Source organism: Equus caballus, chromosome 22 (genome assembly GCF_041296265.1).
Source record: "Equus caballus isolate H_3958 breed thoroughbred chromosome 22, TB-T2T, whole genome shotgun sequence".
NCBI lineage: Eukaryota > Metazoa > Chordata > Mammalia > Perissodactyla > Equidae > Equus > Equus caballus.
Window position 1 is genome coordinate 29,721,941 of NC_091705.1, and position 19,014 is coordinate 29,740,954.

A 19,014-nucleotide genomic window follows, 5' to 3' on the forward strand; every position below is an offset into this window, starting at 1 on the left:
TTATTTTCTCCGATGACGCTGAAACCAAATTATTGAAAGTGGTAGTTTACAAAATGCGTGATGCATTGTAGGTGCTCAAACTGGTATCTCTTGCTATTATTATTACTATTAATAATGTTTTATCGCCTCTATCAGACTCAGCTCCTTAATGACAGGCTCCGAATCTGATGTCTGATTCATTTTTGTAACCCACACCTGGCTTGGAAGGGAGCATTGCTCATAATTAACGCTATGCCCAGGTAATAAGGGGCGGCGGGTAAAAGACAACATTTCAAAGGAAGGGTGCTGTAATGGTGGGATGTGAGAAATTCCTAGAACCTGGGTGAGTCATAACATTGCAGAGAAGACCCTTACTCCATTCGCACAGAACACAGGCGGAGTGCAGGTGAATTCTCAGGGACACAAGTGCAGCGCCTCCCCAGCCGGATTTCGATCGGGACTGCGCATCCGTCATCCCACTCCTCCCGCTCCACTTGATCCGGAAAGGGAGGAGGGAATGCCCCGCGCGGCGATCTGGGATATCTGCGCACGCGCAGCTTCCGGCTCCATGTCTCGGGAATTATTTGACGCCGCTGCTTCGGACTCGGAGAAATCTCTGATCAGGCGCGCCGCGCACGCGCAGTGACCCACTCGGCTCGGGGAGTTATTTGACGCTGCCGCCCCTGGCAGTCGGAAGTTGCCTGAGCAGAGCCCGGCCGGCCGGCCTTCGTCGTCCCCGGGCACCCTCGGCTAGTAGCTGACTGGTGGACGGACCCACCGCCTGAGGACAGCCGGCCGGGGCACGAAGGCGCCTACCCTATGGCGCGGGTGGCGTGAGGCGGAAGGCCGAGTGCGGCCGGCGGCGGCGGCGCCCGCCCCAGCGATGCGGGCCCCGCCCGTCGCCTCAGGTAAGCGGGCGGCCCTCCCCGTCGCGGCGGGACCCTCCCTGCCCTACCCCTCCCGGCACGCTCGGGGCGGCTCAGCCTTGCTTGTCGGCCCCTGGTGCTCCAAGGGCCCGGCCTTCGGAACCGCATCTCGGCATTTTTGGGGGGACCCGCGGGGCCCTGGGCAGCTTGGCCTTGGTGTCGGCGGCTTCTGTGGGGTCGGTTCAGTCCCAGTCTAGCCTTTGGGGGCTGCCAGTGCCGGGCGAAGCTCCCTCTCGGCGACCAGGGGGAGGGGGCGGGTCTGTGGCGGAGCTCGACAACTCCGGCGAAGAATCTGGTCCAGGAGCAAGGTTGGTCGAGTTGCTGCCGCCCTGTGGGGGCGATGCTGCCCCTCGCACGGTGACAGTCGGGTGAGGAAGAGTTAATAGTGAGAATAAACAGCCAGCCCTTGTTGGGCGGTTACTATAGGCCAGGCATCGTGCCAGGCCATTACGTTCACCACATCTAACTTCCCAACAGCCCTGCAAGGTAGGGTTATCATCCCCATTTTACCGACGAGGCAGCTGAGGCCCTCCCTGAATGGTTAGGTGACTTATTGCCTAAAGTCACGCAGCTGGTAATTTGAACCCAGGCCGTCTAACTCCAGATTCAAGTTCTTAACAATTAGGTCAGTGGCTCTCCAACTTTACTGCACGTTAAAATCAACTGGGGCAGCTGTTAAAGATGCCCTCTGCCCGGGTGGCACGCCCAGACCAATTAAATCAGGGTGTGGGAGGGAGTGGGAGGCAGACATTAGTTTTTTTTTTTGAAAGATGCCCGCTTGATTCCAGGGTGCAGCAGTTTGGGAACTGCCGCAGCAGGTAATTCTGCATCTCAACAGACGTTTCACTATTTCTCCAGGTTAAGTGGAGGAGAATCATCAGAGTTTGTTGAAAATGCAAGTTCCGCCCGCAGGAATCATTTCATTAGGCCCACTGACTGCTACACCTTGTGAAAGCCTTTTTGGGGTGGGAAGTAACTTTCTCTGCAGTATTTCTGGGTCAGCTGGACCTTTTAAAGTGTATACATTTCATGCAAAACTGTTAATTTGCAATCTTCCTGAATAGACAGTACATATGGATATAGTGTCTCAACCTCTGGGTCTTTGTGTATTCTGTTCCTCTGCTGAGACTATTTTCCATGCTTTCTCCCCCCTCCACACAAACGCAGACACTTCTGCTCCCTCTTACACTCATCCACATATCTTTTTCTTCCCATCTCTGGCTGCCTGAATCCTAACATTCCCGACATTCAAGATGCGTCTTCTGTGACCCCCCAGCCACCATGGGTCTTTCCTGTTTGCTCTTTAACGTCATAATGGAATTTACCAGTTATTTTTCTGTGTCATATTTCTGTCTCTTCTACTAGATTATGAGCAACTTGAACCGTGTGTTCATCTCTATGTTCCGCTCAGTGCTTTGACATATAAAGATTTCACTGAATGGAAAGATTGAGTCCTTTGTATGTCATTGACTTCATACTGCAAACATTTTTCTCTGTTTCCTTTGTTGCAGAAGGTGTTCGGTAGTTCTTAGCCTATAGAGTTTTGTTTTTTTGCTTGGAAATCTCTACTTAGGTTCATTAATTTATCCATCTAGCAGTTGAACAAACATGTTGAGTTCTTACCACTGGCAAGGCACTATGTAGGACTACGTGCGGTCAACATTGGTTGATTTTTAATGTCTGATTTTATCACAGTCAGACACAATCAGTCCTGTAGTGGAAACCTTTTTATTGCCCTTACGACTTTGCATATGATCCCCACGTCGTTGTCCAACAAAGTGTTTAGTTGTCATCCACTGAGTGTTAGTGATCTATTGGTACTCGGGAAATACTAGTAGATAAACTTGCTGTTGATATTCACCCTAGTCACCAGGAGAGATGACAGAAGAAGCACTTAATGAAGATTAAAACCTTGATGTCAGAGGAATTGACAAACTTAGTATATATTTATTGCAGAATGCCTGAACTGCTATTGCCTAACATATTTACAAGTTTTGAAGGAAGGCAGGGCAGTGATTCAGATTGTATTTGTTCTTGGCCGGTCTTAAAACCCTGTAAGGTTTATAAAAAGTGAGTATGTGTGTCAGGGTCCTTATGAAGAGGTTTTTGGACAGTAACGATTTTTTTAAAGCAGTTAAATGTGGTGAAGTATGTGGACTGAATAAAAACATACACATTTAGTATAATGACGTTCTTTACACCATAAGGATTGTTGTTGAAAGATTTTCTTGGTTCAGTTTTGTACTGTTCTGTCAATTTTTAGGCTAAGGCTAATAGAGAAACTGATGGAACAATTCATGTTAAATTCAGATACTCAGGAAACTTGCCCTTGTTTCTCTGATCAGATATGGACAGAGTATCCAGTTCTGGCCTCAGCACGTGGAAGAAACTCAATCTTTAAGCCTGAGGTTTAAGTCTAGTTGATTGCCCAAGTAAAGGTGAAAAATTCTACATACTCAGTTAAAGACCAAAAGTGACTAATCGTGATAGCCTGAGACCTAGAAATGGATTCTGTTTAATTTGAGATACCCATCGGTGTTACCAGGTATGTTCCCTGTCATGTGTAAAGGCCTTTTTGATAGAATACATGGTTTCCTTTGGTGCAAAATGATTAAAGTTTTAGAATTAAGGTACATGGAGTTTAATTCTAATTTTTATAGATGAAGAAAGTACATACTTGCCCAGGAATACTTGGTTGGCTTCTAGCACATCTAGTACTAGAAAGCAGGCCTCCTTCCCCTGGTGGCAATGTCCCCTTCCACCCCCATTCTACCCGTGAGAGGATGTCTTGTTGTTTTGTGTGTTGGGGATGGGGGAAGTGGACAGAGTAGTCTGCTGTGTTTGAGATACTCACTTAGATGTAAAGTGAGTGCTTGATGTATGACATGTAGTTTGCGATATAAACTGGGGATACCAAGGTAAATAAGACACAGCCCCTGTCCTCAAGGAGTCTATAGTCTAGTCAGGGTTGTAATAAAAGTAATAGTGCCTAAGGCAGCTCTGTCAAATAGAATTTTCCGCAGTGATACAACAGTCTTTATTTGTACTGCCCTAGAATTTTCCACAGTGATGGAACTGTCTTTATTTGCGCTGTCCAATATGATAGCCACTAGCCACGTATGACTCTTGAGTACTGGAAATGTGACTAGTGTAACTGAGGAACTGAATCTCTAATTTAATTTAAATTTAAGTAGTTACGTGTGGATATTGGACAGAGCGAGTTGAGTCATAAGAGATGAGAACTGTGGTGGTGCTTGGGTGGGGCAGACAGGGTATTGATTTTTTTTTTGGATAGATTATCAAAAACTACCTATTTCCACTTTAGGGAGGAATGCAGGCAGAACCTGTCTGTCTTTTTTGTAATTCAGGTGTTTGATAGGATTCCTAACAGATAGAATCTGGTGCATAGGTGAATCATTCCTCTTTAGCCAAACTTGATTGATATTTGCCTTGCAGGATCAGTCAGACTACAACAAATATGAGCTATGATCCTTTTTACCTTTGTTAGTCATAAAGTTATATCGATGACCTTAGGTGCACTTGTGTGCCTTAAAATCTAGCACAGTTCATTTGTTTACCAGTGTTTTGGCACTCTGTACCCTATTTTTCCTGAGAGAAGCAAGGTATGCCTGATAATGTGTACTTGGCATTTGTACATCTCAAAGTATGTTGACTTATGTTGCCTTATTTGATCCTGTTCCCAAGTCACTTTAGCTAGGTACTGTCGGTATTCTCCCTGTTTTACAGATGAGGAAACTATGAGAAAGAAATGCCAAGTGATTTGTCCAAGGTCATACGATGAGGTATGGAGTCAGAAAAAGAGGAAAGAGCATTGGACTTCGAGGCAGGAAGTAGAGTTTCTTGTCCCAGCTCTACTGTTACTTGATGTGACCCTGAGCAAGTCATAGCCTTACTTTCTTTCCATCACCTGGTGGATGATGACATCTGTCTTACTTAACTTTCCAGGCTTGTTATTGGAATAAAATGAGGTAACGTGAAAACTCTTTGAAAATGATCAGTTATACAAAGGTACACTGTTATCAAGCAAGATCTCCAGTAGGCTTTCTGTTTTGTGATGCTACCTTCATACCTCATCATGTCAGTTATCTTGTTGAATTCTATTTTATTGTGGTGTCATGGATTTCTCTTGTCTTCCTCACTATGACACCTTATCTTGGGCAGCCATTGTGTCCTGTTTATATTGTGTAGCTACATCCTAGGATAACACCTAACACGTAGCAGGTGTTGAATAAGTGTTTGTTTAATGCAATAACTGATATGTGGATTTACTTTATGAAGTTTTAAAATTTGTTCTCTGTAATTAGACTTGAAGCTCCTTGGGAATAGGGATGATGTTTATTTGCTATTATGTTCCCTGTGCTGGATGTATAGAAGGCATGTAATAAATATTGGTTGAATCAATTGATGTAGTTAATGTCAGGCTCTGGTCTTAGTGTGTCCACCACTATATCGATCGTTTTGGTAATTTGTCAATTAGACCAGACCTTCATGTTCCTCTGTGGTAGAGCCTACAAGCCGTAAGCTGTTAACCAGAACACAGTCACCTGAGAATGGAAGCCTCCAGAGAGATTACCTAGAAAATGGGTACATGTAGAGTTGGGAAAGAAATTAAGTGATCTGTAGAGGAGCACTTTCACCTTCTTCCCCCTCCTCCTATCAGATTTACTTCTGGAGCATCGAAGGTGGAGACTTCTCTGCTAGCAGCTCAGCTGGGCAGAGCCTATCTGGGGAGGAGACTTATGGCATCCTAAACATAGCAGTCAAACCCCTTAATCATCTGACTATAGTTATGTTTATATCTCACTGCAGTGCAACCCTCCCTGCCGCATCCCCAGCCTTCCTGCCTCCTCCTCCTCAATTATTAGCCACATTGGAGTTTGCTTTTCTCTTGTCCCTTCAGCCTATTGTGGACACTTCCATCAAACTTCTTTAATAGGAATTGAGTTCCTGTTGTATCATTCCTTTGATAAAGTTAAACTTTCATTCTCTCCCCCCAGTTTTTACTAAATTAATTACAAATCTCCAATCCTAGTATTCATAGTCCTTCAAAATTGGCCACTTCTTATCTTTGAAACCTTACCACCTTCTACTTAAAGCTTTCTCTTCTGCTACTCTGGGTTTTTACTTTCTGGTGCTGTTTTTTGCTCCTTGAAGTAAGCACCCTTCCTCTTATATATTTTTCTTTTTTCCTCCACCTGCCCCTTCTTACTCTCACTCTTATCCACTCAATTTTATCTCCGTTAAAATTGTAACCTTCCTTGAATACCCAAATCATATGCCCCACATACTAAAGTCTTACCTAATCTTATCCTATTGTTTTCCAGCACAACCCTTCTTTCACTTAAGAGTAATCTTTTGTCTTCTGAAGTTCCAGAATATCTTGCCTATGGCTTTTTTTTAAATGGCGTTTAGCACTTTAACTTTCTAACTTATATTTCTCTTTCCTGATCTTAACACTGCATCATGCATAGTAGGTGGTTAATAACTATTTATTGAATAAATCAACTTGGTGGTTCCTGCCACTGTCTCAGTGTTCATATGTATAGTCAGGATGCTGATATATACTTATCAGTTCGATGACATGAAGATCTAGCAACAAAAACTTATTACATCAAATTGTACAGTTCTACCACTCAGTTAAAACTCCTTGCATTTCTCTGTGCTCTTTCTAATCTTTAGTCATGTTTATATGTTTATCTAGTTGTAATCATGATATATACTTTTTCTCCCTCCATATACTAGCTATCATTTATTGATTGCTTACTTTTGATTAGGATGTGTTCCAGACATCTTACATATATTGATTCTCTAATCACCACAACAACACTGAAGTAGGCTATTTTCCCCGTTTAACAAATGAGGATGCTCAAACACAGAGGCAGAGTAGCTTTTGCAAGGTTTCCCAGCTTGCAGGTGGTGGAGCTGAGATTTCAATCTAAGAAGTCTAGTTTCAGAACCCTGTCTCTTAACCAGTCTTGTATATGCCTTTCAGGCTTCTCATCTCTATGTTTAATGGCTACGTTATAGCATATAGAGTTAATATGCCCTAATTACGAAGTTACCCCATTATTGATGGACAGTTAATATGCCCACTTCCCAATCTTGTGTACAGTGCTACAGTGAATGTCTTGTGCATTTTTCTATTGAGTTGGTTTATAAGGATAAATTAAGTGGTATTACTGGGTCAAGGCACCTACTGTGTTTCCTGCTATGTGTTGGCAAAAGAGTCATGCTATCCCTGGCCAGATGGTTAGAAAAATGACATCAGCCTGAGGTGCCTTACAAGTGTGCCAATTTATTGATGGGATAGAGCTACAAACAACCCCATGGCAAGTGAGCTAGTGATCAAGGCTCAACAAGGTTCTGGCATGGTGCTGTCCCAAGAGGTTGATGCAGATATGAACATCCTTGCCCAGGAGGACCTAGGCTGTGCAGCACTTCTGCTTCCTGAAAGTAATGATGTTCTCTGAGATCTCTGGATTTGTTGCTTTGGACAGCCCGAGCTAAGTAAGAGGTAACAGTAAGAGGAGGTTTTTGTTTGTGTATTTAAGAGTAGGCTTCCCACTGACAAAACTGGGCCCATCAGAAGTCACCCTACCAAATCTGTCACACTACACTCTACCCTCATCTTTTTTTTTCCTAACAGCAACAAAAATAAACAAAGTGAAGTTATAGGATCTCCGTAGTTGGGTTATAAGCCCAGCCCCTGGAGCACAGGCAGGTTGGGGTGACTTCCAGAGCAGCAATAGCTCATCCATAGCATACGTCTCTCTCCTCCCTCCCCAAGAACTGTGCTAATTCAGTTACCAAAACTAGCATATGCCCTTATCTTTGATTAAAGGCATCAATTGACCCACAAATGAGTTCTTTTTAGCCTACATTGTGTGTGTGTTTTTTAAACTTGACTTAGTTGCCAACATTTGAAGAGCACAGTCAAGCGTTGCTTAAAGACAAGTATGTTCTGGGGCTGGCCCCTGGCTGAGTGGTTAAGTTTCTCATGTTCTGCTTCAGTGGCCCAGGGTTTCACAGGTTAGGATCCTGGGCGCGGACATGGCACCGCTCATCAAGCCATGCTGAGCCGGCATCCCACATGCTACAACTAGAAGGACCCACAACTAAAAATATACAACTGTGTACTAGAGGCCTTTGGGGAGAAAAATGAAAAATAAAATCTTAAAAAAAAATAAAAAAGACGAGTATGTTCTGAGAAATGCCTTGTTAGGCGATTTTGTTGTGTGAACATTGTGGAGTGTACTAACACAAACCTAGACAGTATAGCCTACTACACACCTAGGCTATATGGTACTAATCTTATGGGACTACCATTGTATATGTGGTCTGTCGTTGACCAAAATGTTGTTATGTGGCGCATGACTTCAGAAATGTCCAGATTTTCTATGTCTCTTGAAAAATTGGATCATGTGGTAACACTGGGTCTACATTCCTTCAAAGTAGTAGTTGGCCGGGCCTGACTAGTGGCTGTGCCCTTTAAGGAGAGCCTGTATTTTGTAGTTTGCCACAGCGCCCTCTCTACCCACTTCACTACGTACTACACTACGTGTTTGTTTCCTAGACTGGTGGTTTTCATCCTTCTCAGACCTAATATTTGCTAGTGACCTCTTTATTATTCTGAAATTAACAATATATAACCTACCAACGCATAGAATTTTTAAAAAACCTATGAAACTTTTAATGATAAGAAACGAAAAGCATAAATTACTATCCTTCCAATAAAATTAGTATTTCAATAAAAATGCTCAGGTACAGCTATAGTAGAGGACATAATGAAGTGGTCGATGCTTGGGTCTCCTTACAAGTGGAGAAGTAAGACTGTAATGTGGCACTTTTTCTTTATATTTGACATTTTGAAATAAAGGATAAATCAGTAAATAGGTAGTTCTCGTGATAGTGTTCCTCACAGCCGTGTGTAGTATTAGCAACTCAGATACCACAAGTGGCATGGCCTTTGGTGATGTGATTTTTCTGAAATGGTTAATAATTCTTAGCGTAGTAAGAGTCTGTACATAAAAACGTTAAATTTTTCCTCAATTTACATGATTAATTGCGTTACTGAAAATTCAGTGTATATTAAAATAGCACAAAATATTTTGTATTTATGTGTAAAAGGGAGTTAGATTTTTAGGCTTAAACAATTAAGAACAGGATGATTTTCTGGCAGACATTTAAACGTCCTGTAAAATGTAGCAATATTGTCCATTGCAAGGACTGTCTCCTGCACTGCAGGATGTCTGGATTTCCTGACTCGGCCCATAAATACCAATAGCACACCCCGATCATTCTGTTAACTAAAAGTGCACTTACTGTTTCCAAAATGCCCCCTAGGGGGCAGTTCTTTTCTATTGAAAACCATTGCCCTAAGATCTTGAATGTGTTCTGTTGGCCTTACCGCCTAATCAGTATAATTAGAATTGAGTTTTTATTGCTTGTTTTGTTAGTTTAATAGGTACAAAATGATACCTTAGTTGCTTTACTTTGTGTTTCTTTGATTTCATGTTTGTTTCCAAAATTTATTTTCTCTTCATCGTTTTATTTAATTTGCCTGTAATTATAATGCAGTCTTTGTCTTAATATTTTTGTTTTATATGTATTTTAAAAAAATTTAACATGTTTTTTCTGTTACGTATGTTTTAATATTTTAATTCAACTTTTTCATTGTATCCTGTCTATAGTTTTCTACTTTATGTGTTTCCTGAAAGCATTTATTTCATTTTCTTACATTTGACCATTTAAACATTAATACATTTAAAGAATTAAAATTTCTTTCATTTAAAAACTGTATCGTTTTTAAGAAGAATTTAAGAGCTTTTAAACCTGTTTTGATTGGTCTTTCAAAGTGTTTTTTTTTTTTTTTTTTTAAGATTTTTTTCCTTTTTCTCCTCAAAGCCCCCCGGTACATAGTTGTGTATTCTTAGTTGTGGGTCCTTCTAGTTGTGGCATGTGGGACACCGCCTCAACGTGGCTTGATGAGCGGTGCCATGTCTGCGCCCAGGATTCAAACCGACGAAACACTGGGCTGCTGCAGCGGAGCACGTGAACTCAACCACTGGGCCACGGGGCCAGCTCCTCAAAGTGTTTTTTAAAGAATGGTAATCTTGTCTTCATAATTGGGAGAGGTGGTAGCTGTTTTTTAAAAAGGCAGATTCTCAGGCCCCAATCTAGACATAGAGCTTTCTAGGGATGGGGCCTTGGAGTCTGTATTTTAAATCAGAGCCATCTTGATGACTTGTGTACGATGGAGTTTGAGAGCTTGCTAGTTCTTTTTTTTTCTTAAAACATTTTTTCGTCCAATACTGTGTTGTCTGGAAAGGATGCTAAATATTCATTAAATATCCCTTAAGTATTTGGAAACCATCCAACTGTTTTGTTTTGTTTTGACCAATAATTAGCTTGAAACAAATGGACATTTTTCAATTTTTATTTGTACACAGCATGCAGAATTTTGGATATCCTTCAGTGGAATTAAGGGAACACCTTCTAACATCTTCCTTGTCCCCATTGGTAAACCTTGACATCCTGAAACATTTATTCAGTATCCATTACGTGCCAGGAACTACTAAAAGATTCAGGAAGTGAGGTTTCCACTCAAAAAAGGTTGACATACTTGTGGTGAAGATATCTTTACACAGTTAACGGATAAGCTAACGTGCAGCTTGTTATGAACAGCCTGTAATAGGCATTCAGAGCTGGGCAGGAGGGGTGATTTGAGGAGTCAAGAAAAGTTTTACCAGAGAGGACGTTTGTGCTGTGCCTTGAAGGATGAGTACTTCATAAGGCGGGTCAGGGTGGGGAATGGCAGTTCAGTCAGTGGGAGTAGCATGAACAGTAATAGAGGGTTTGGAAAAACTTGTTGGGTTTGAGCAATCGGCAGTAGTTCTTTGTGGCCATAGCTTGTGGGAGGTGGGTATGTGTGGGAAAGTGGCCGTAGAAGAAGGCTAGGAAGGTGGAATAAGCAATTTCAGTTGCAATTCTAGCAAGGTTTTGTTTTATTCTTTTCTTTAATTGGGTGAAATCATCTTAAATTTTATATAGAAGAAAAATGCGTGAGAGTAGCCAATAAAATTATGAAAAAGAATAGTTGAGGTGGAGGGGGCTTCCTTTCCAGGTATTAAAACATTCTATAAAGCCACTGAATTTAAATCATTATTGTATTAGCATAAGAAGAGACAAATAATTGAACAGAACAGATTTGTAAACACATTCCTCTATAAATGAGAATTTAATTTATGACAAAATTTCAGTTCAGTGGAAAAGGATGTATTTTTTTTTTTTTTTTAAAGATTTTATTTTTTCCTTTTTCTCCCCAAAGCCCCCTCGGTACATAGTTGTGTATTCTTCGTTGTGGGTTCTTCTAGTTGTGGCATGTGGGACGCTGCCTCAGCGTGGTCTGATGAGCAGTGCCATGTCCGCGCCCAGGATTCGAACCGACGAAACACTGGGCCGCCTGCAGCGGAGCGCGTGAACTTAACCACTCGGCCATGGGGCCAGCCCCGAAAAGGATGTATTTTTAATAGATAATGCTGGCACTACTGACTATACGTCTAGAAGAAAATAAAATTGGAGCTTTGCTATACCACTTATAGAAGTAAATTCTAAGTGAATATAAAACTTAAGTGTGAAGGATTAAGCAATTATCTTGCAAAGAAATGTAGTAGACTGCATATATACTTTAGGGATATGTTTTCAGACTTTTGGGCCTAGACACATAATAAATGTATTTTGTGTTGTGACCCAGAACGTATACATATGTAAAGGGGGAAACAAGCATCACAGAACATTGCTTACCTTTACTATGTGTGATGCCTTTATTGTATATCCTATTCCACATAATTAAAAACAAAAGTATTACCCATTACATTTATTTCATGACCCATAATTTGGGGAATGCTGATAAAGGGAATGGGAGGGAGAAATCACCTAAGCCAGACTCAAAACTAGAAGCTATAAAATACAGGAAAATATTTGGCTAGAATAATGAAATTTCATTTCATACCCATCAAATTGGCGAAGGAAGGAAAGAAAGAAGGAAGCTGATTCCTGGCAGGAGGCTGTGGGTGAGAGGAGGGAAGGGCTCTCATCCATTCCTAATGTCAGTGAGAGTTGTTAGAGCTTTTTTGGGAAGCAATCTGGCAAGACCTATTAACATTAAAATATATGTATACCCTTTAATCCAACAGTTTCACTCTTTGGAACTTGTTCCATAGAAATTAAAAGGCCACTGCTCAAGGATATATAAACAAGCATATTTATTGCATCATTATTTCTTGGTGACAAAAAAATGGAAAATGAAGTAAATGCACATCATTAGGAAACTGGTTGAATAAATTATGTCACACCTGTGCCATGGAATATTACACAGTCATTAAAAAGAGTATTAAATTGAAAGGATACTGATGTGGTACTCTTGAACAGAAGAAAACAATATATAGAAAGATATACACTCCCTAGCTATGCATGTGTATAAATTATTTTAATATGATTGACTTAGGGTACAGCAAAATACAAGAGGAAATGTTGGGTTGTTAAGATGGATTACCTATCCAGGGGAGTGAACTATTTGGACAAGGAATGAAGCCAAAGAAAAAATGAAAAGGATGAAAAACTACAGTAAAATAAACAAAAAAAATGTGTAGTATAACATTTCTTGTGTATTTATGTAAGACAATATATATAGTGTGTGTATGTACATATATATTATACTGTATGGTATACTATATAAATGTGTGTATTATGTATAAGTATGTATGTATATATGTTAATTTAAAAAGGTGAGAAAAAATGTATGGTGTGGGAATAAGTTGTCATCTGATGGGGATGGCTCCCTATCAGAGCTTTTCCTTTTCCATTTTTGAGAGTGCTTATTTATGGGGGGCACCAGGATAGCCTTGGGGAGGATTCTTTATAAATCCTGAGGAAACTGAGGCAATTTTAATAGTTGCATCTACCCTTCCTTCAAATTGTAGGTACCTTGTTTGATTCTGGTTCGTCCTTCCTGCCTTTCCATTTTCAGGGCCTCTTGGTCCAGAGGAGGAGGACATCAGACCTCATAGGGTCACTGAGAGGTAACTGGGCCCAGAGTCCATGAGACTTCAAAAGAAGCTGAGAATGTTGAATAAGATGAGGGGAGGGTACACAGGAGAGGAGAGGGAAGGTAGTAGGTTCCTCTGTATGGAAAGAAGAAAGAACAAACAACGGTGGTTTGGGACCAGTCTATGAATGACCTTACCTTTGTGCTAAGGAATTTGATCTTTATTCTGTAGGCCCATGATTCTCAAACGTCATATCCTCTTGAAAAACACTGATACTTGTTGAGCTGGAAGAGGTTTTCCAAGATAAAAGTAAACAGTTCTAGTCTCTTCCCAGTTTGAAGAAAAGTTTGCTTAAGGGATAGAACTTTTTAAAGATTAAGTGTAACCATGTATTTTGCTTAAACTTTGCTGGCTCGGCAAACAGATTTCAGAGCAAGTAGAAAGTGGAAGTTAACAGAATTGATTGGAAAGGGCTAACTATCCTTGATTCTCTTTATGAATGTGGCATTTATGATTGTAATATTTGCATTGCATTCATATGGATATGTTTTCTGTGGCTAAAATTTCTCATTTGTATGGTAGACATAGATACCATTTCACGGAGAATGTACAGCATAGGGAGGAGCAGTACACATCATGGAGAATTTATGGGATATGGAGAGGCAGTACTTGCCGTGGTTAAGAGCATGGTCCCTGGGAGCCCAACAGATGTAGGTTCAAAATCCATCTCCGCCGTGTTATAGCTCTGAAGCTTCAGATAAGAAGTAAACCTTTTTAAGCTTCAGTTTTTCCATCTGTGAAGTAGGGATAACATTACTTAATATTCATAGAGTTGTTTTGATGTCTGCATGAGTAGCATGTAGTAAATGCTCAGTAAGTGGCAGTTCTTAATATGTTTTCTGAAGGACGCTGTCACTTCCAGGTGTTCCATTACTGGGAGTTTGTGTGCCACTGCTGCAGGGAATGAAATATTCTCAAAGAATTTTTTGTCTGCTTTGAGGATGGTGGTACGAAATTGCTGGGGTACGTTTCTAGTCTGTAATAGGTACTCGGAAACTGTTGACTGAAAAATCTGAGTCTTAAACTCTTTCCTTTGTTTCCCTTTCCTACTTAGGGCACTCCGTTCTTCTGTCTTTTTCTATCCTGAAACGTAGAATGAGGAAGATTCCCTCATGCTATGAGTGTACCAAATCTGATTATTTTATCCCCCTGCATAGTGGCCGTCTGCCCTAGCTCTGTTCCAGGGCTTCTGAAGGCTCTTTTGGGGAGGTGCTCACACAGCTGTTTCTCAGGGTCTGCTTTCCTACCAGATCTCACCATGAGGCTATTTTAGGACATTCTCACAACATTTAGACATGATTTTTTTCTCCGTCTTCTTGAGGCAATGTATTTATAGCTTCTTTGTCTTGCTATGTAGGGTAAATCTGTGTTTTACTTTTGTTAATTTTCAATGGTATAATTTGACATATAATTCTGTTTTGTCTTTTCAGGTGCTGTTTCGATAGTCTTTTAGCGGCACGATGTACTCTGAGTGGAGGTCGCTGCATTTGGTGATTCAGAATGATCAGGGCCATACCAGTGTGCTGCACAGCTATCCAGAGAGTGTTGGGCGAGAGGTGGCAAATGCAGTGGTCCATCCTCTTGGGCAGGCCTTAGGCACCCCTTCAGTGGCTGGTAGTGAGAGTTTGTTAAAAACTGACAAAGAAGTAAGTGTTTCTTCATTTCATTCTGCTATGTGAAAATATGTTTGTTACTCAATATAAATTTATGTAACATTGTCTTTTTAATGATTTCTGCTCCATATAGTGTGGCTTCTCAATTTTGATCTTATTTGACTTGAGATTTGGTTCAGTTTGTGGGAGTTATAAGGAATGGGTTGTACCATTGTGCTACTGGGACTTCCCACTAGCCAGACCAAATTCTCCACTTGAGCTATGTGCCTGAGACAGAGACTTGAGTGTCAGGCCTGTTCCCTTAAGCTCTAGGCTCAGTCTTCAGATTTCTATTCAGAGGTGTGTTTGGAAGGTGTTCATTCTTACCTCTGGATGACCTCTGACTGGAGGCCTATCTTGTGTCAAGTTTTCAGGCTGCACATAAGCACTGAGCTTGAGGCTCCCCCGTGTCTCCATCCCTGCCTACCCTTACCTGACTTCCAGGTTTAAAAGTGCTGCAGAATAGCTAAACCTGTATGGATGTGAGCCCAAGTGGTTGGAATTGGAGTTGTGCTTGCTGTCACTAAAGATAGGGGGCTCTTGGAGTGGCTTCTCCTGGATCTGGTCCTCTGTTCTTGGATTCAGGGGACTGAGCTGAAGTTAAGTTGCCAGTGGGAAGTCATGAAGGAGCCCTGAGAATGGAGTGATATAGGAGCTTGCTAGTATGAATTCTGGCTAAGATCAGGATTAGAACTTTGTCCTCTGTGCTTGAGGACATTCATAGAACCTTCAGGCTTTGGGTTTACCTATTTTTCAGACCTACCCGTCTCCCCCGCCGTTTTTTTCTGTTACTTTTTGATTTCTCATGAAGGAGAGATTAGGTTTAATCTAGATAGAAGACTAATCCAAATGGAAGACTAAAGCTTATAGCTCTAGAGGCAGTTTACCCTCTGTAGGCCATGGCTTGGTAAAGGGCAAAGCCCTTCTTTCTGAGGAGCATTTTTTTCTCCTCAGAGTACCCTAGCAGAGACTTAGCCCTGAGGACCAGTGCTTGCTTGCCCTGGTGCTCTCCCCTCTTGGCATATCTGTAATCCCTTGCTGCCTTCTCCTGGGAAGAGATGGCATGTGAGTAAATAGAGGTGCTCCAGTGCAGCCCTTGTTTATTCTCCTTTCCCATCCTCAAAAGGATATGAGAGAACAGTCCTTGAATCCAGTGTCCTCTAGAATTATACGGTTAAATTGTTGTGTGAAGATATCACCAAAGATATTTCCTCCTTTGTCTTTTATCTGATAATTAGGGACTTGCAACCTCTTTTAAACTTTTTTCTATTGTGCAGCTAAATCCCACCTGCCCCCCTAAAATTTGTCACAGCTTCACTGTGCTGTCATAGTCTTCTTTAGCATTTGTTGCTGTTATACATTATATTAGTTATATTGCCATTATATATTTTCTACCCTTAGCCTTTATAGTTATTGTTTTTTGTTTTTTTTCTGCTTTTTCTCCCGAAATACCCCCAGTACATAGTTGTATATTTTAATTGTGGGTCCTTCTGCCTGTGGCATGTGGGACACTGCCTCAGCATGGCCTGATGAGCAGTGCCATGTCCGCACCCAGGATCCGAACCAGCAAAACCCTGGGCCGCTGAAGCGGAGCATGCGAACTTAACCACTCAGCCATGGGGCCAGCCCCATGTGGTTGTTTTTGAACTTAAAAATTTCAATATATGTATTTATCTTGTTAGATTCAACTTTAGTTTTAAGCTATTGAAGTCTTTTTGACTCCTGAATTTCTATCTAACAAGTTAGCTATCCTTTTTAGATTTGTGATATCTACAAATGGTCAGCATATAATCTGTTTTGCTCTTTTTTTTTTTTTTTCCTAAATTAAGGTCTGGGTAGGGCCTTTGGCACGCCAGTGAGCATTTTCTTCCAAAATGATCTTGGTACATGAATCCCCTGTTATTCTCTCATGTGGTGTTTCGACCAGTTATAAATCCAGCCATTCTACCTCCCTCTGGACTGTAAGTCTCCATCTTGTCTACAAGGATATCCTGTATCTGACCAAATTTCTTGTTAAAGCCCAGATCCTCCTTTGCCAGGGAAGGCTGTTAATGGCATGGTGAGAATAGCTTCACATTTCTAGTTGGAAGACCAGGGTTCAAATTTCCAACTCCGCTGTTTCCAAACCACCATTGCTTAATTTGCTAAGCTTCGGTTTCCTTATCTGTAAAGTGAGGACAGTTCACCCTCTCACACAGAGTTATTTTGATGGTGAGTTGATGTTTATGAAATGCTTTGTAAACTGCCAGGCTTATACAGTTATCAGTTGCCTTCATAGTAACCCGTTAATAAAGGAATGGAGCTCGTCTGGCATGACTTGTTCTTTTTGAGCAGGCTGGTTTCCAGTGATCTTGCTTCCCCTTATAAGTAATCATTGGTTATCTGCTTAGTAATTTGTCCCAGAGTTCTGTCTGAAATTCACTTAAACTTTCCAGTCTACAGTATCTAGAATATAGTTTTATCCTCTTTTGCAAATTGGGCTATTTGCCCTTATCGCATCTTGTTCATTCTTCATGACTGCAGGCAGTGGTTCAGCAGTCTCCTAGGCAAGTTCTCTCAGCCCCTAGGATGTGATTGAGATGGGTCAGGAGGCTGAAACTCATTTAGTGCAGCTAAGTGGCTTATTAATATCTTACCCAGCTTTAGTCCCTTCTCACCTGTGTTTGTTCTCCCCCTTCCATTTAAAATATTATTTTCTTTGGCAGAGAAAATAGTCACAAAATAAGAGCTGAGCAGTTCATCTTCCTTTTTGTTGTTTGTCTTCATTGCGTAGTCTGGAAAATAAATGTGATTGAATTTATGTGTGTGGTTTCCTAAATGACACACGTACCTGTAGGCAAATTAAGTGGAGAAAGACATCTAAAGTTTTCTGTTTCTCTGCTTCCAATCTCTATGGAAAATCAAGATGACCTGTACTTATTTTTTATTTTACAGAGCAAACAATAATAAAGTCTCAAGGCTAAAAGCCGATATAGGCTTGGTATTTGGAAATAAGTAATTTATTTTCTTCTTAAATCTTTTGCTTAGGAAATACGGTTTGAGTGTGTCTTATTTTTGGAAAGTACCTTCTCTAGAATAAATCTGATATGTATGTTGAGATGAATATAGTGTCAATTGAGAGGTTTTTGGCAATAAAAGAGGTTAATTTTTTTTTCCTTGGTGAGGAAGATTGTGAGCTAACATCTGTGCTAGTCGTCTTCTATTTTGTATATGGGACACTGCCACAGCATGGCTTGATGAGCAGTGTGTAGGTCCACACCTGGGATCTATAACCATGAACCCTGGGCCGCTGAAGCAGAGTACATGAACTTAACCACTATGCCACTGGACCAGGCCCAAAAGAGGTTAATATTTTAAACCAGTCTACTGAGGTATAGATAGGGATGTGTGATAATTTTGTATGTATATTTTCTTTTGTTTAGGTAAAATGGACCATGGAAGTAATTTGCTATGGACTGACCCTTCCATTGGATGGGGAGACTGTAAAATATTGTGTTGATGTATATACAGACTGGATTATGGCTTTAGTGTTGCCGAAAGATTCTATTCCATTGCCAGTTATTAAAGAGCCTAATCTGTATGTTCAAAGTATACTGAAACACCTGCAAAATCTTTTTGTACCAAGGTAAGCTACACCAGTCTATCTGGCCTATTATCAGGATCATAATGAAATATCCATAAACGTTCCTTTTTTATTTTATAGGAGTTGATTTCGTTGTTAGCCCTTTGAACAGTAACTTTCATTTCTCATTCAATTATAGAGTATATTAATATGAAACAAAAGATGGTCTTTTGTAATGTTTACTAGAAATTTTTAACAAGTGTGTGTTCATTTTAAAGGCTTTTGGCTTTGCTTCTAGGATCCGATAGTTATTAGATATTAAGATACTGTGACCCCTTTCCCTTCCACTCAGAAAACATACTTTTGCCTATAATTTTTGGCTCCACTTAAGCTAAAGGCAACTAAGCCTTCTACCTTAAGATGAATGTTTCTTATGAGAGAAAGAAGACATTGAATTAAGCAAACTGGAATTATTACGGGCAAATTTGTACTAGGCCAAAAGATTACCCTTGACAGTTTGTTGCTAATTTTTTTCCCCATCTTCTGAGGCAAAGACCTTAAATATCATAATGTAAGACATGTGCCTTACTTGTGCTTGAAAATTTTTTTCGACATATCCTTGTAAATTCAGCAAATATAGAAAATTATGGAGAAGAAAGCATTAGTCCCCTACCCATTGGAATTTCCTGTAAGAAAAATCTGTTTTCAGCTATTTTTTGAGAAAGGGGCAAGGGGGCTTGCCTCCTTTTGGAAAAGTTCTGATTAGA

At 40.7% G+C, this 19,014-nt stretch overlaps 1 protein-coding gene across 14 annotated transcripts in view; it reads left to right on the forward strand.

Moving 5' to 3' along the window:
- The first annotated feature begins 265 nt into the window (after positions 1-265).
- Positions 266-19,014, forward strand: part of RALGAPB (Ral GTPase activating protein non-catalytic subunit beta) — a 91,282-nt gene continuing 72,533 nt past the window's right edge. For 2 of the 14 annotated variants that reach the window (XM_070247472.1, XM_070247476.1), the window contains exons 1-5: positions 638-887; positions 3,251-3,450; positions 4,653-4,894; positions 14,464-14,679; positions 18,108-18,310. In XM_070247472.1, coding sequence (XP_070103573.1) covers positions 14,494-14,679; positions 18,108-18,310 — 389 coding nt within the window. In that variant the 5' untranslated portion in view covers positions 638-887; positions 3,251-3,450; positions 4,653-4,894; positions 14,464-14,493. Of the gene's footprint in view, positions 888-3,250; positions 3,451-4,652; positions 4,895-14,463; positions 14,680-18,107; positions 18,311-19,014 lie in introns of all 14 variants that reach the window. The other 12 variants (XM_070247471.1, XM_070247474.1, XM_023626548.2 and 9 more) reach the window with 9 other exon arrangements.